Source organism: Dendrobates tinctorius, unplaced genomic scaffold (genome assembly GCF_039654945.1).
Source record: "Dendrobates tinctorius isolate UK_male_01 unplaced genomic scaffold, ASM3965494v1 ptg000063l, whole genome shotgun sequence".
NCBI lineage: Eukaryota > Metazoa > Chordata > Amphibia > Anura > Dendrobatidae > Dendrobates > Dendrobates tinctorius.
In genome coordinates this window covers 3,894,675-3,908,311 of record NW_027361731.1, presented here as the reverse complement: position 1 = coordinate 3,908,311, position 13,637 = coordinate 3,894,675, and the positions used below count along the sequence as shown (strand labels likewise).

The window sequence follows — 13,637 nt, the reverse complement described above, 5'->3', positions numbered from 1 at the left end:
CAATTCCCCGGCCTGTTATGGGAGACCTTAATACCTGCACATGTAGTACAAGCAGACACAAACACAGCAATGTCAGAAGACATGGAGGAACACCAGAACAGCCTAGCAATAGCTCTCCATGTGGCCAAGACTCCAGGGTACCCACAGAAAGCAGAGTTGAGGAACTCCCGGAGCACCCTCAACCGATACTTAACAGGAGCAAAGAGCTTGTTATCAGGCAATGATGGAGGAGCAAGTCACTGAGCCTCACGAATATCCTGCTCCAATTCGGAGGACACCCCATCAACGACCACCCCATGCTGAAGAATGGAGAAAGGAGGTTTGGGAGGTGATATCGGATCCAAGCTGCGAGATAAGGCATCAGCCTTGACATTCTTGGAACCAGGCCGAAAGGTGATGGAAAAATAAAAACGTGAAAAAAAAAGCGACCACCTCGCCTGTCTAGGGATCAAATGTTTGGCAGACTCAATGTAAGACAGGTTCTTGTGGTCTGTAATCACCGTGATCCGATGAATAGCCCCCTCCAAAAAGTGCCTCCATTCTTCATAAGTCAGTTTTATAGCTAAAAACTCCTGATTCCTGACATAGTAATTTCTCTCAGCAGGAGAAAATTTCTTGGAGAAAAAAGCACAAAGTTTTAATTTAGTCAAAGTGATCGGTCCTTGAGACAGCACTGCCCCCACTCCCACCTCCGATGCATCCACCTCAACAATGGATGGTTCAGACGGATCAGGCTGGACCATACAGGAGCAGACATAAAACATTTTTTCAATGTAGAAAAGGCTGCAACTGCCGAGGGTGACCAGTCTTTAAGATCAGCCCCCTTACGAGTGAGATCAGTGAGAGGCTTGACAACCTGAGAAAACGCCTTAATAAATTTGAAATAGTAATTGGCAAAACCCAAGAATCACTGAAGACCTTTAAGGTCTCTGGGTTGCACTCAATCAACAATGGCCTGTACCTTTCCAGGGTCGATGCGAAACCCCTTGGCAGACAGGATGAACCCAAGAAAGGACAGCTCTTGGACAAAAAATGATGACTTCTCAGGTTTAGCGAACTGAGAGTTCTCCCGTAACCTCTGAAGAACTGCACGTAGATGACCCATGTGAGATTCTTTGAATGTCATCTAAATATACCACCATAAAGCATCCAATGAAGTCAGAAAATACATCATTAATGAAATTCTGAAAAACTGCTGGCGCATTCGAGAAACCAAAGGGCATGACCAAATTTTCAAACAAACCCTCAGAGATGAGGAATGCTATTTTCCACTCGTCCCCATACCGAATACTGATAAGATTATATGCTCCCCTGAGGTCCAACTTGGAATACCACTTAACCCCAGATAATTGGTTGTAAAGATTAGGGATAACGGGAGGGGGTAGATATTTCTCACCGAATTTTATTTAGTTCCCGAAAATCAAGGCAAGGACGTAAACCACGATCTTTATTTTTACAAAAAAGAATCCAGCAGCCACAGGAGAGACATAGGGATGGATGTGACCTTTATGTAAACTTTCTGAGGCATACTCTTTCATAGCAGTACGTTCCGGGCCGGAAAGATTGTACAGATGGGCTCTGGGCAATTTAGCACCTGGAATGAGATTAATAGTACAATCATAGGGGCAATGTGGGGACAAGATCTCAGCCTCTTTTTCAGAAAACACATCCTTAAAATCTTTCTGGTACTCCGGAATACCACCATCCAGATTAACGGACGACACCAGCACAGCAGAAAGACAACCCTTTGAACAATTAGGACCCCATTTCACAATATCCCGAGATTATCCATCAATAACAGGATTGTGCAGCTGTAACCAGGGGAATCCCAACACCAGTGCCGCTGGAAGATTATCCAGAACATAACATGAAATGTGTTTCTGATGCAAGAAACCCACCTTGAGGAGAAACTCCTCTGAGACAAGTTTAACAATATTCCTAACCAGCGGTGTTTTATCAATTGCAATGATATGAATTGGGGTTTCAAGCCTAACTGTCTCTGTTACACTAGGACACCAAGCTTGAGTAAAAGAAATTCATGGGTGACCCTTGGTCCATGAAAGCTGAAGTGGGTGTGTAACAATCCCCACAACAAAGTTCCACCTCCAACAAAATCTTTTGAATTGTGGAAAAAAGTACCTGAGAGTCCGGGTGACCTCTTCGAAAATCATCCAGACTCGGCAGCTTGTTAGTCGGTGGGCAAGAGGGGCAGTCCTTCATCCAATGTCCCCGGTTTCCACAATAGAAGAATAGTGTCCTTTCGCATCACCGCTTCCTCTCCTTCTCCTTGAGGTTAATGGCCCAATCCCCATAGGTTCCGTATATATGGCATCACCTCGGAATTAACAGGGTATACTGAATCCTCTCGCTGGATTACTCCTCTCTTCTGCAATCTCCAATCCATATGAAAGGCCTGAGTCATGGCCTCCTCCAAAGAACTGGGTGGTGGATGGAGAGCCAGAGCATCCTTAAGATGATCCTTCTGAACTGACATCTTAGCGCAGAGTCATTCCAGGTCACATCGGTGGACCACCGTTTAAACTCTGAGCAATACCATTCGGCAATGAGTTTGCCCCTGGAGAGACCCATGACTGTGTCCTCTGCCACCCTTACCGGGTCCGGTTCGACAAAAATCAGTCCTAAAGCCTCAAAGAACCTATCCACAGAAACACATTCTAGGGCAGTAGCAGGTAAAGAAAAAAACCAAGTTTCAGGACCCTACCGGAGTAATAAAATGATTATCCCCACCCGTTGACTCACATCATCAGAGGATTGGGGTCTAAGGGAGAAAAGCAGCCTACAACTCTCCCTGAATGTATGGAACTTCTTTTCCCTGGAGAAAGTATCTGGGAGCCTGACCGTAGGTTCAGGAGAGTGTAGCAAGACATCTATGGGTACCGAGTGCTTACAGGCTGATTGTGTAGTCGAACCCTGAAAAGACTTTACTGTCTCAGAAAATTCCCTCTGGAGTTGGTTATGGGAAGTGGCCAGGGCTCTATGTTCCACAGACAAGTCCTGCGACATTTGAGTCAGATTAGACATCTGATCCGCCAGAGTATGAAGTAGATCCATAAAGAGAGGAACAAAGAAAAAAAAACTGTCTATGGTCAGTTATAATGACATGCAGCTCTGCAGGTAAATGCAAACTCCACTAGATGGCAGCAAGGAGGGAGGACTGCACTTCTGCTCAGAGCAGACCAGCAGCACTGCAGTGAGGCTACCACCAGGTGTCAGCAGAATAGTCACACAAGCCGGGTCGATACCAGAGAGACGCGAAGTACCAAGGGGAATACCAAACACAGAGTCTGAGGAGCGCCAAAAGGTTGGTACTGGTCAGAAGCAGAACTACAAGAAGCAAGAGACAGGATCAGGTCTTACCCAAAGCAGAGTCAAGTACAGGGAAATCCAAACACTAAGGGAAACACTGAGTCGGGGCAGGAAGAGAGGAAGGAACAGACACGGGCAAAGTCAGCTAAACACAGCAGGACAAATCAGGGTATTACCTGCTACTCATGCCGTAGGCAGAAAATATAACTGACACTGCCTGCAGGATGCAGCACAGAGAAATAGCAGAGCTGACACCAGAACGAGGCAGAGAAAAGTTAACCCCTGACATGACCAGACCAGGAGAGGGGAAGACAGGACACAAAACTCAGTCTGGCTCATGACACATTTATTACTCTCATAGTACGGAGCCCCTTTTTTGCCCCCACACACCGTATAATGTTCCCACAGTACCACCATCCTCAATTTTATTTTTGTAATCAAGATAACGGAATGGAGAAAGTCAGCACTCACCCATTTTAGAAGATACTTCAGTCCTTCTACTGGTCCATATTCTTAGACCAGTGGACAACCAAACAAGAAAATACCGAAGAGGACCCGTGGACAAGAGAAAACCAGACAAGATATAATCTTAATAGATACCTTTATTAATAATACATAGATGGTGGTATAAAATACCATAAAATTAATATATAAAAAACACTAAGCACAAGTGGGACAATTTTACACAATATAAAAGAATTATTATATAGCTTGGACCAATTATATGGTATTTACATATGCATTCATATATATTTTAATATTCCTAAAAAAAATTTTTTTACATTATTAAAATAAAAAAAAATGAAAGAATGATAAATTCCTCTTAATAAAAATTGTATAATACTGTGAAAAAAATTCAGTGTTTTAAAGATCAATTAATATAGTGAAAATTTGTAACAAATAATGGTCACATGAACAGTGAATGGTGTAAAGTGAATCAACTTATAAAAAAAACACTGCTTGTTAAAGTGCAGTGTGCCAGTGCAAAAAACAAAGGAGGAGAGGAAGAATTGCAAAGGATTGCTGTACAAAGCTGAAGTGATGTAGTATATAAAGTGCCGTGCACCAATATGAAGTTTAGATAAAACCACTGCTTGCTGAAGTGCAGTGTGCAGCAAGGACTACACTACATTGCTGTACAAATATCGCTAGGAATTAAAAATGCTTTGAATGAAAATGCAAAAATAAGTATACCTTTGAGGTCCAGCACGTCCCACAATTGTGCTCCCCGACGCACGTTTCGGAATTAATCCTTCATCAGGGGTTAGCTACATTGTAAGTATGAAGGTTTTTATTCAAATAATGGCGCCGATATCAGCAATTCCGGTGTGGTTGCGGCGCATGCGCAGTCAGGAGGACCAGAAGCCCGAGCGCCAGACCACGTGACCGGAACGCACGGGCATACAGCCCGACGTAACCAAGGCCACGAGGACGCAGCAGCCCGGACCCCAGGACACAGAGTGCGCACGCGCGCCACCGGAATGCATGATATGACAGCAGAGCGGCATTGAATGTACTAATACAAGGCAGTATGATATGTGTTTTTAAAATGGCTAATGGGAACCATGTAGTATTTACTCATTTGAATAGGGACAAAGGGTTATAAATAAATAAATAATGATTAAAAAAATTATAAAAAAATAATAGAAATTAGATAAATAAAAATAACAAGATGAAAAGAAAAAAATTATTAAAGAAATAATAAATAATGATAAATAATAAAAAATAAAACTTAAAAAATAAAAGAAAAATAATAATATAATAATAAAATAAACAAATATCAATAATAAATAATAAAATAAATATTGTAAATAATAATGAAAAATAGCTAAAGAACCATATATAGTGAATAATATAGGAAATAAATATAATAAATAAATATATATAAAGATTTCCCCCCTTGTCAGCCTATCCAATTATTGATACATTTGTAAAAACTGTGAGTAGGGAATTTGACAAGATACCACGTTTTCCCTACACAGAAAATCTTAATAAAAAAGAAAAACTTATTTTAAAAAAATTACAAGAAATACCAGATGTGGTATATAAACCGGCTGACAAGGGGGGTAATTTAGTTGTATGGCCCACAGAGTTGTATGAGAGAGAGGCCTTTCGACAGCTAAAGGATGAACTGTGCTACAAAAAATTAACCTATAACCCATTAGATAAATTTCGGACAGAATTAATGGGTATATTGAAGGAAGCATTTGAGATGGGTACCATTTCCAAGGATTTATTTAATGCGTTACAGATGTCAGAACCAATGGTGTCCACACTATACTTATTACCTAAGATTCATAAAAATCAACCAACTCCCCCTGGTAGACCCATCATATCCGGATGTGGGAATTATCTGGAGAACATAAACAAATTTGTGGACTCTAGGCTACAACCGTTGGTAGAGGAACTTCCATCATTTATTAAGGACACAAATGAGTTCCTTAAAAAAGTGGATGGATTGCACATTGGAAATGACACTATATTAGTGTCATGTGATGTAGAATCACTGTACACGAATATCTGCCATTCTGATGGTATTCAAGCTGTTGAATACTTCCTACACTCATCAACTGTGCCTCGCTCCATGCGACAATTTGTGATGGATTTATTGGAATTTTCCCTTTCGCATAATTTTTTCTTATTTAAAGGGTCCTTCTACCTGCAGCTCCAGGGTACTGCGATGGGCGCATCCTTTGCGCCCGCGTACGCAAATTTATTCCTGGGGCTGTGGGAGAGGGACCTTTTTCTTTCTGGATCTGTACCACTTATGGAACATGTCCTAATGTGGGTTCGTTTCATTGATGATGTCTTTTTGATCTGGGATGGGTCATTGGAGCTACTTCATAATTTCATGACGCATCTGAATAAAAATCCTTTGAACATTCATTTGACATATCAATATGACTCAGATAAGATGGAATTTTTGGACGTAAACATATGGAGAGGTATGGACAATTGTTTACATACTGATGTATTTCGGAAATCTACATCAGTTAATTCTCTTCTTCATGCGAGTTCTTCGCACCCTCCCGCTATGATACGATCTATCCCAATAGGGCAATTTTTAAGACTAAGAAGAATTTGTTCAGATGAGGTAAATTTTGAAAAACAGGCCCTGGATTTGAAACAGAGATTTTTTGAACGTGGATACAGTCACTGATCCATTAAAAAAGCCTATAATCGGGCAAAGAACATTACACGACACCAAGCACTTTATGGTACTAAAACTGTAGAAACAAACCAATTAGTCAGATATATTACTCAATATCATGGTCAAACTGAAATGATGAGAAAATGTCTGACTAAATCATGGGGAATTTTGAAAACTGATCCTATTTTGTCTAAATACATAGGAGACAAACCTAGTATAACATTTAGAAGGTCCAAAAATTTGAGAGATTACCTTGTGAAAAGCCACTATATCTCTAACCCATCTCCTATTACCTTTTCATCAAACGCAAAAATAGATTTGGGTTCTAAACCATGTGGACAATGTGTGGCATGTCCAAACATTAACAGGACATCAAATTTCTCAAATTCGAACAACACTAAGAGCTACGATATCAAATACTCAATAACTTGTAAATCAAAAGCAGTAATCTATTATGCAAGGTGTCCTTGCTCTTTGATTTATGTCGGTATGACGATCCGACAATTAAAAGTTTGCGTTCGCGAACATGTACTAGGAATAATAGCTGCAAAAGAAATAGATGATATCTCTCTACTAAAAACTATCCCAAAGCATTTTAAAATTCATCATAATTGTGATGCTTCCTTATTAAGGGTAATGGGAATAGATATGATACCACAGAATGAAAGAGGTGGTAGAATAAATAATCTCCTGGCTAGGAAAGAGACTAAATGGATCTGGACCCTTGATACAGTATCCCCAAAAGGTTTGAATGAAAATCTGAGTTTTATTCCTTTTTGTAAACCAATTAGTTATTTTTAATCTGTTTATAATTTTATTGCTGCTATTTTATTAATTATATATTTTTTTATTATTTTTAGTATTTTATTGGCACGCGGCTATACATATTTTTACAATCTTCGAATCATATGAAGATGGAAGATGACAAGGGACTTTTTCTTCTTTTTCTTTTTTTTTTTTTTTTTAATTTATTATTATTATATGTATTATTCTGTTATATACTCCTTTATGTATATATATGTCATTGATACTATGTTTCTTATGCATATACCGATTTATATAATTTTTATATACATATTATAACTGACTATATACTTATTTATTTATTATTGATTGATGAATTTTCTAATGAACATATGTGGATATATATATAAGGTTTTTTATTGGTTATGATGTATATGAAATATATTATTCTTTATTTATTTTTTATTTATTATTTATTTTTTATTATAGATTTTTTTCATTATCATATAATGGATGTATACCTGAATGATTTAAGTATATTATATGATTTTTAATTGTTATGATTGTTATGAATTATGATGTTATTTATTATTTATTATTGTTATGAAATTTTGGATAATTTAGCAATTGATATATTATATATCATACATTTATGACGATATATTTATTTATTATATTTATTTCCTATATTATTCACTATATATGGTTCTTTAGCTATTTTTCATTATTATTTACAATATTTATTTTATTATTTATTATTGATTTTTTTTATTTTATTATATTATTATTATTTTTCTTTTATTTTTTAAATTTTATTTTTTATTATTTATCATTATTTATTATTTCTTTAATAATTTTTTTCTTTTCATCTTGTTATTTTTATTTATCTAATTTCTATTATTTTTTTATAATTTTTTTAATTATTATTTATTTATTTATAACCCTTTGTCCCTATTCAAATGAGTAAATACTACATGGTTCCCATTAGCCATTTTAAAAACACATATCATACTGCCTTGTATTAGTACATTCAATGCCGCTCTGCTGTCATATCATGCATTCCGGTGGCGCGCGTGCGCACTCTGTGTCCTGGGGTCCGGGCTGCTGCGTCCTCGTGGCCTTGGTTACGTCGGGCTGTATGCCCGTGCGTTCCGGTCACGTGGTCTGGCGCTCGGGCTTCTGGTCCTCCTGACTGCGCATGCGCCGCAACCACACCGGAATTGCTGATATCGGCGCCATTATTTGAATAAAAACCTTCATACTTACAATGTAGCTAACCCCTGATGAAGGATTAATTCCGAAACGTGCGTCGGGGAGCACAATTGTGGGACGTGCTGGACCTCAAAGGTATACTTATTTTTGCATTTTCATTCAAAGCATTTTTTATTCCTAGCGATATTTGCACAGCAATGTAGTGTAGTCCTTGTTGCACACTGCACTTCAGCAAGCAGTGGTTTTATCTAAACTTCATATTGGTGCACGGCACTTTATATACTACATCACTTCAGCTTTGTACAGCAATCCTTTGCAATTCTTCCTCTCCTCCTTTGTTTTTTGCACTGGCACACTGCACTTTAGCAAGCAGTGTTTTTTTTATAAGTTGATTCACTTTACACCATTCACTGTTCATGTGACCATTATTTGTTACAAATTTTCACTATATTAATTGATCTTTAAAACACTGAATTTTTTTCACAGTATTATACAATTTTTATTAAGAGGAATTTATCATTCTTTCATTTTTTTTATTTTAATAATATAAAAAAAATTTTTTTTAGGAATATTAAAATATATATGAATGCATATGTAAATACCATATAATTGGTCCAAGCTATATAATAATTCTTTTATATTGTGTAAAATTGTCCCACTTGTGCTTAGTGTTTTCTATATATTAATTTTATGGTATTTTATACCACCATCTATGTATTATTAATAAAGGTATCTATTAAGATTATATCTTGTCTGGTTTTCTCTTGTCCACGGGTCCTCTTCGCTATTTTCTTGTTTGGTTGTTTACAACTAGTGGGTTTACCACTTACCTTCATTGAACACTGGTGGTAGTACATTTAAACAATATAGCACTTATTACTATGATTACTATTTAAATTGTGTAGATATATTCTAAATATTCAGTGTTCGTGTGTCTTCTCTTAGACCAGTGGAGCACGGACCAGTAGAAGCGCAAATTAAGTCCAAAACGTTTGTCCGTCATATCTTTTTCTTTTGGAAATTACTGCACCTGCCGCCACGCTGCTAGCACTGTTGCACTTTTTGTCATTGTCCTGAATCAAATAAATTAAAAAGGACTGAAGTATCTTCCAAAAGGGGTGAGTGCTGATTTTCTTCATTCCATTGTCTTGATTATAAATAGTCACCCTGAAGATTTAATACAGTGGAGGTTGTAACATTGGTTCAATGTGTTCATATACTGGGTAAAAACTTTCTATTTGGTGCCTCAACACTTCACTATAATTATTTTAGGAATATTTTCACACTTTTTTTGTGTATTTTTCATGTAATATATGGAAGATTACATGGAGACATTGGCAGCAAAGAACTTCTGTCTTGATGTTCTTACATAAAAGCTTTTATAAAAGCCTCAAACTTCTGTGTGTGAATCAGAGCTGAGATCTAACATGACTGAAGATTGCAGTCCGGGGAAGACGGGAAACCTTCATATAGACGGCCGGTGGGGATGGAGTCAGTGACGGACTCTGGCCAAATATGTTTCTAGGGCCATAGTAGTAGAAGATGAAGATGTCGTCCTCATCATGAAGTAGTTATTTCTCCTGTCACGTGTAATGAATATCTCCTGCAGTATTGCTAATGCAGATTCCAGTGTCGGTAAATGAGACGAGAATTAGAGTTATGGAAGATGAGTCTATGAGGAACGTATTCAGCTGCCGACTCCGAGGAGGAAACTGCTTGATGTCTGTGGCCTATATATATAGGTTTTATTACTAGATGTAAAGAAGAAAATAAAATAGTGTAAAATAATTTCCTCTTATGTTTCCCTTATTATCTCCAGTAATTGTATTATTCCACAGGATTCTTATGATGTTACATCGGCTCATCTTCTCATTCAGATCTCTACAATATTGGATCCTCTCAGTGAAGATCTTCTACAAAAGAGAATTTTCCTGATTTACCCATCAAAGATAGATATGGACAGAGACAAGATGGCAGAGAGGATATTACACCTCACCCTAGAGATCCTCTTCCGGATTACTGGAGAGGTGAGAGATCCTGATGACGTCACATTACATCATTCTTATCTATGGGAATAACAGATGGACAGATCTGGAGATGTGAGGACTCTGAAATTGTCTGTAGTGAGATTTATTAATGCGTCTCTCCATAACCAGGATTACACAGTAGTGAAGAAGACCTCTAGTGAGAGCTGTCAAGACCCTGTGTCTGAGGGATGCAGAAGAACCCTGGGCCCAATCACGGGGCCTCCACCTCACTCCCTGATACATGAGAACATCAATGACCAGAAGATCCTAGAACTCACCTACAAGATGACTGAGCTGCTAACTGGAGAGGTGACACTGCTGGGAATGCTGGGACATTATACAGTAACACTATGAAGGGATGGAGGGATGACGATATAATTGTATGTGTCAGGTTCCTATAAGGTGTCAGGATGTCGCTGTCTATTTCTCCATGGAGGAGTGGGAGTATTTAGAAGGACACAGAGATCTATACAGGACTGTCATAATGGAGGTTTCCCAGCCCCTCACATCACCAGGTAAGAGACAGGACTAAATACACACGGCCTATATCTATATGAAAAGAATGAATTCAGTCCCTGTATGTGTTTCCTCCAGATTTATCCAGTAAAAGGACAACACCACAGAGATGTCCCCATCCTCTACTTCCACAGAACTGTAAACAAGATGATCCCTATGTTCCTCAGGATCATCAGGTAGATGGAGAGAAGGTGTCATGAGATCTCCCCTATGATGTGTAGACGGCTGTGAAGATCTTGTGCTCAGTCTTGTTTTATTCACCAGTATTATATGTTTTATACTTGTGTAATGAGAACGGTGGAGATGGCAGGATTAGAGCTGATCATAGATGCGACTTCTCCATCTGTACGTGACTTTTATAATATTTGTTTCAGGGTGAAGGTCTGACCCATATTAATACTACAGAGATATATGTGAGGGGTGATGAGCGGTGTAAAGAGGAAATTTCTACATATGACTACCCAGGTGAGTGGTAACCACTAATGCAGAGAAGTCACAGATTCTTCTCAGTCTCCGGCTGTGGCTGCTTTATCGGTGGTGTAGTGCAGCCGAATTACCAATCCCCTGGAGGATCTGGGTCGCCCTCCCAGGGCTGTGGGGTACTCGGTACCGGGCCGGTGTCAGGGGAATGTGTCACAGCAGCGGTGACCCGGTCCATGGCCCTGGGCGCCCAAGCAATGGGGGAATGTAGTTAATGGAATGGAATAGTTCGTGACGCCACCTGTGGTGTTCGGCAAGGGAGGTGTTAAGTCGACGCTGCAGACAGATCCGCTGGGACTGATGGTAGGGTGAAGCAAGGGTGTAAAAGCTCCCCACAGGTGAAGCTATAGTCCCAGAGCAGTGTAGAGGTGGATGGCACGGTGATGTAGCAGTGCCGTAAGGGTAGGAAGCAGACAAGACACAGCGGGGTGCAATTTCTGTACCTTTACTTGATAACTGCAGTCCAGGGTCCTGATTACAGATGGTAACGGAGCAGGCTAGCCTGGAAGCAACTCAGGGATTCTCTCTCAGCAGACGGGCTGTGCAGTCTCCTTCCTAGCGCTTGTTTGAATGAAGTACTCCAGTACTAAGTTACTCTGAAGTTCCTGCTGTCAGATGTTCCCAAGAACCTTACTTGCACGGCAGACAGCTGTAGCCTCTCTCGGGGACTCCCTTCTCTGGAGTCCTGGCTCTCTATCCAAGCTGCTGTTGTGCCAAAAGTCTTAGATGGGAGTAGGGCATTTGCAGCCTCCTACTCCTCTGGTATCTGCTGTAGGACCGTTAGTATCCGTACAGCCGTGGAGACCAGGCTCCTGTTCTTGCGCTCTCGCTGCGAGGGAGCTCTCCTTCCCTAGCTCAACCTCCAGCAGCTCTCTACACGTCTGCACACTTCACCCTCCGCAGACTAACTGACCCCCTTCCTCCTGGCCCTCAGAGAGCACTCCTCCCCTTAATCCTGGTTCAGAGTTCCCCCTGCTGGCCTAGAGTGGAACTGTGTTGCATGTATGGATTGACTGTGAGAGAGACCCATCATTGCCTCCAAGCCTCCAAGCCCCTGGAGGAAGGCAAAGCCACTGTGGCGACCATACTCCTGGGGGCACCACATTCCCCCCTAGTGCAAGTCAGCACTCCTGGGCTGAGCAAAACAGGAATATATGAAAACAGTTGAACATATATACAGTTACACAATAAGAATTGTACAAGATTTAAAAATGAAAAATGTACAAAAACCAAGTGCTTCAAAAATGGTCCTATGATGGCAAGTCCAAGCATCAATGTCCATCGTCTATTCCTGGGCAAATGGTGAAAGTTTTTGACCACACACAAGTCCTGTGGTTCAGTGTCCATAAAACAAATTCCAAAGGAAACTCTTACAGGTTACCTGTAGGCACAAAACTTTAGAACAGTTACATATTTACAGGTACAGGTGAACATTACTTTAAGTTATTTATATGCGATATCTAAGGGGTGGTATACCTTGTGTGGTGCGGGTAGACCTGCGTAAGACTGGTGTAGTAGGTAATGCACTGGATACACTACTGGGGGTTCTATGCAACACAGGGATACTAGACTGACTGTGACTTCTTAGACTCACCAAAGGTACAACAGGTTCACCACTGGCAGGGCGAGGGTTCTCTGGCTCCACTGCTGGTGTGGCATCTGCTACCCGATTTTCCTGATTCTCTTGAGTCACATCTTCCTGTGCTACCAATTGGGGAAACAGCAACACTGGCACCACTATAGCATCGTTCACTCTAGTCCAATTCGCAGGGAATTCTCCAAGCACTGTGCTGACCTTCTCTTCTTCCACCATGGGTTGGATGTTATCTGGTTCTTCTTTCCTTTCCTTCAACTGATCAGGACACAACTTCAAATGATCTCTCGATACCGCTGCTGAGGTCTCTCCTGCATCTTTACTAACAAGGCATACCTTAGTATTATCAAAATTTGAGGGCAGAATGGTATAAGGTTCAGCTTCTCATTGATCATCCAATTTGTGCAATCTTCTCTTTCTTTTCAAGACTTGCTCTCCCGGCGATAAAGGGACAGCAGGTGCATTTTGATTGTAAAGCTTCTCCTGCTTTTGCCTTGTCTGGGCCAAACTCTTCTCCACACATTCTTGAACTCTCCTGTACTGCTCCTGCCTCTCTGTGTCCCAATCAGCATCTGGGGATGCCACT

At 40.0% G+C, this 13,637-nt stretch overlaps 1 protein-coding gene across 3 annotated transcripts in view; it reads left to right on the top strand.

The window, feature by feature from the left end:
* Window positions 1–13,637, top strand: part of LOC141094155 (uncharacterized) — a 75,712-nt gene that overhangs the window by 43,893 nt on the left and 18,182 nt on the right. For 2 of the 3 annotated variants that reach the window (XM_073579909.1, XM_073579908.1), the window contains exons 2-6: window positions 10,273–10,461; window positions 10,591–10,770; window positions 10,853–10,976; window positions 11,056–11,153; window positions 11,352–11,442. In XM_073579909.1, the coding sequence (XP_073436010.1) occupies window positions 10,273–10,461; window positions 10,591–10,770; window positions 10,853–10,976; window positions 11,056–11,153; window positions 11,352–11,442 (682 nt within the window). The remainder of the gene's footprint in view (window positions 1–10,272; window positions 10,462–10,590; window positions 10,771–10,852; window positions 10,977–11,055; window positions 11,154–11,351; window positions 11,443–13,637) is intronic. The other variant, XM_073579910.1, reaches the window with a different exon arrangement.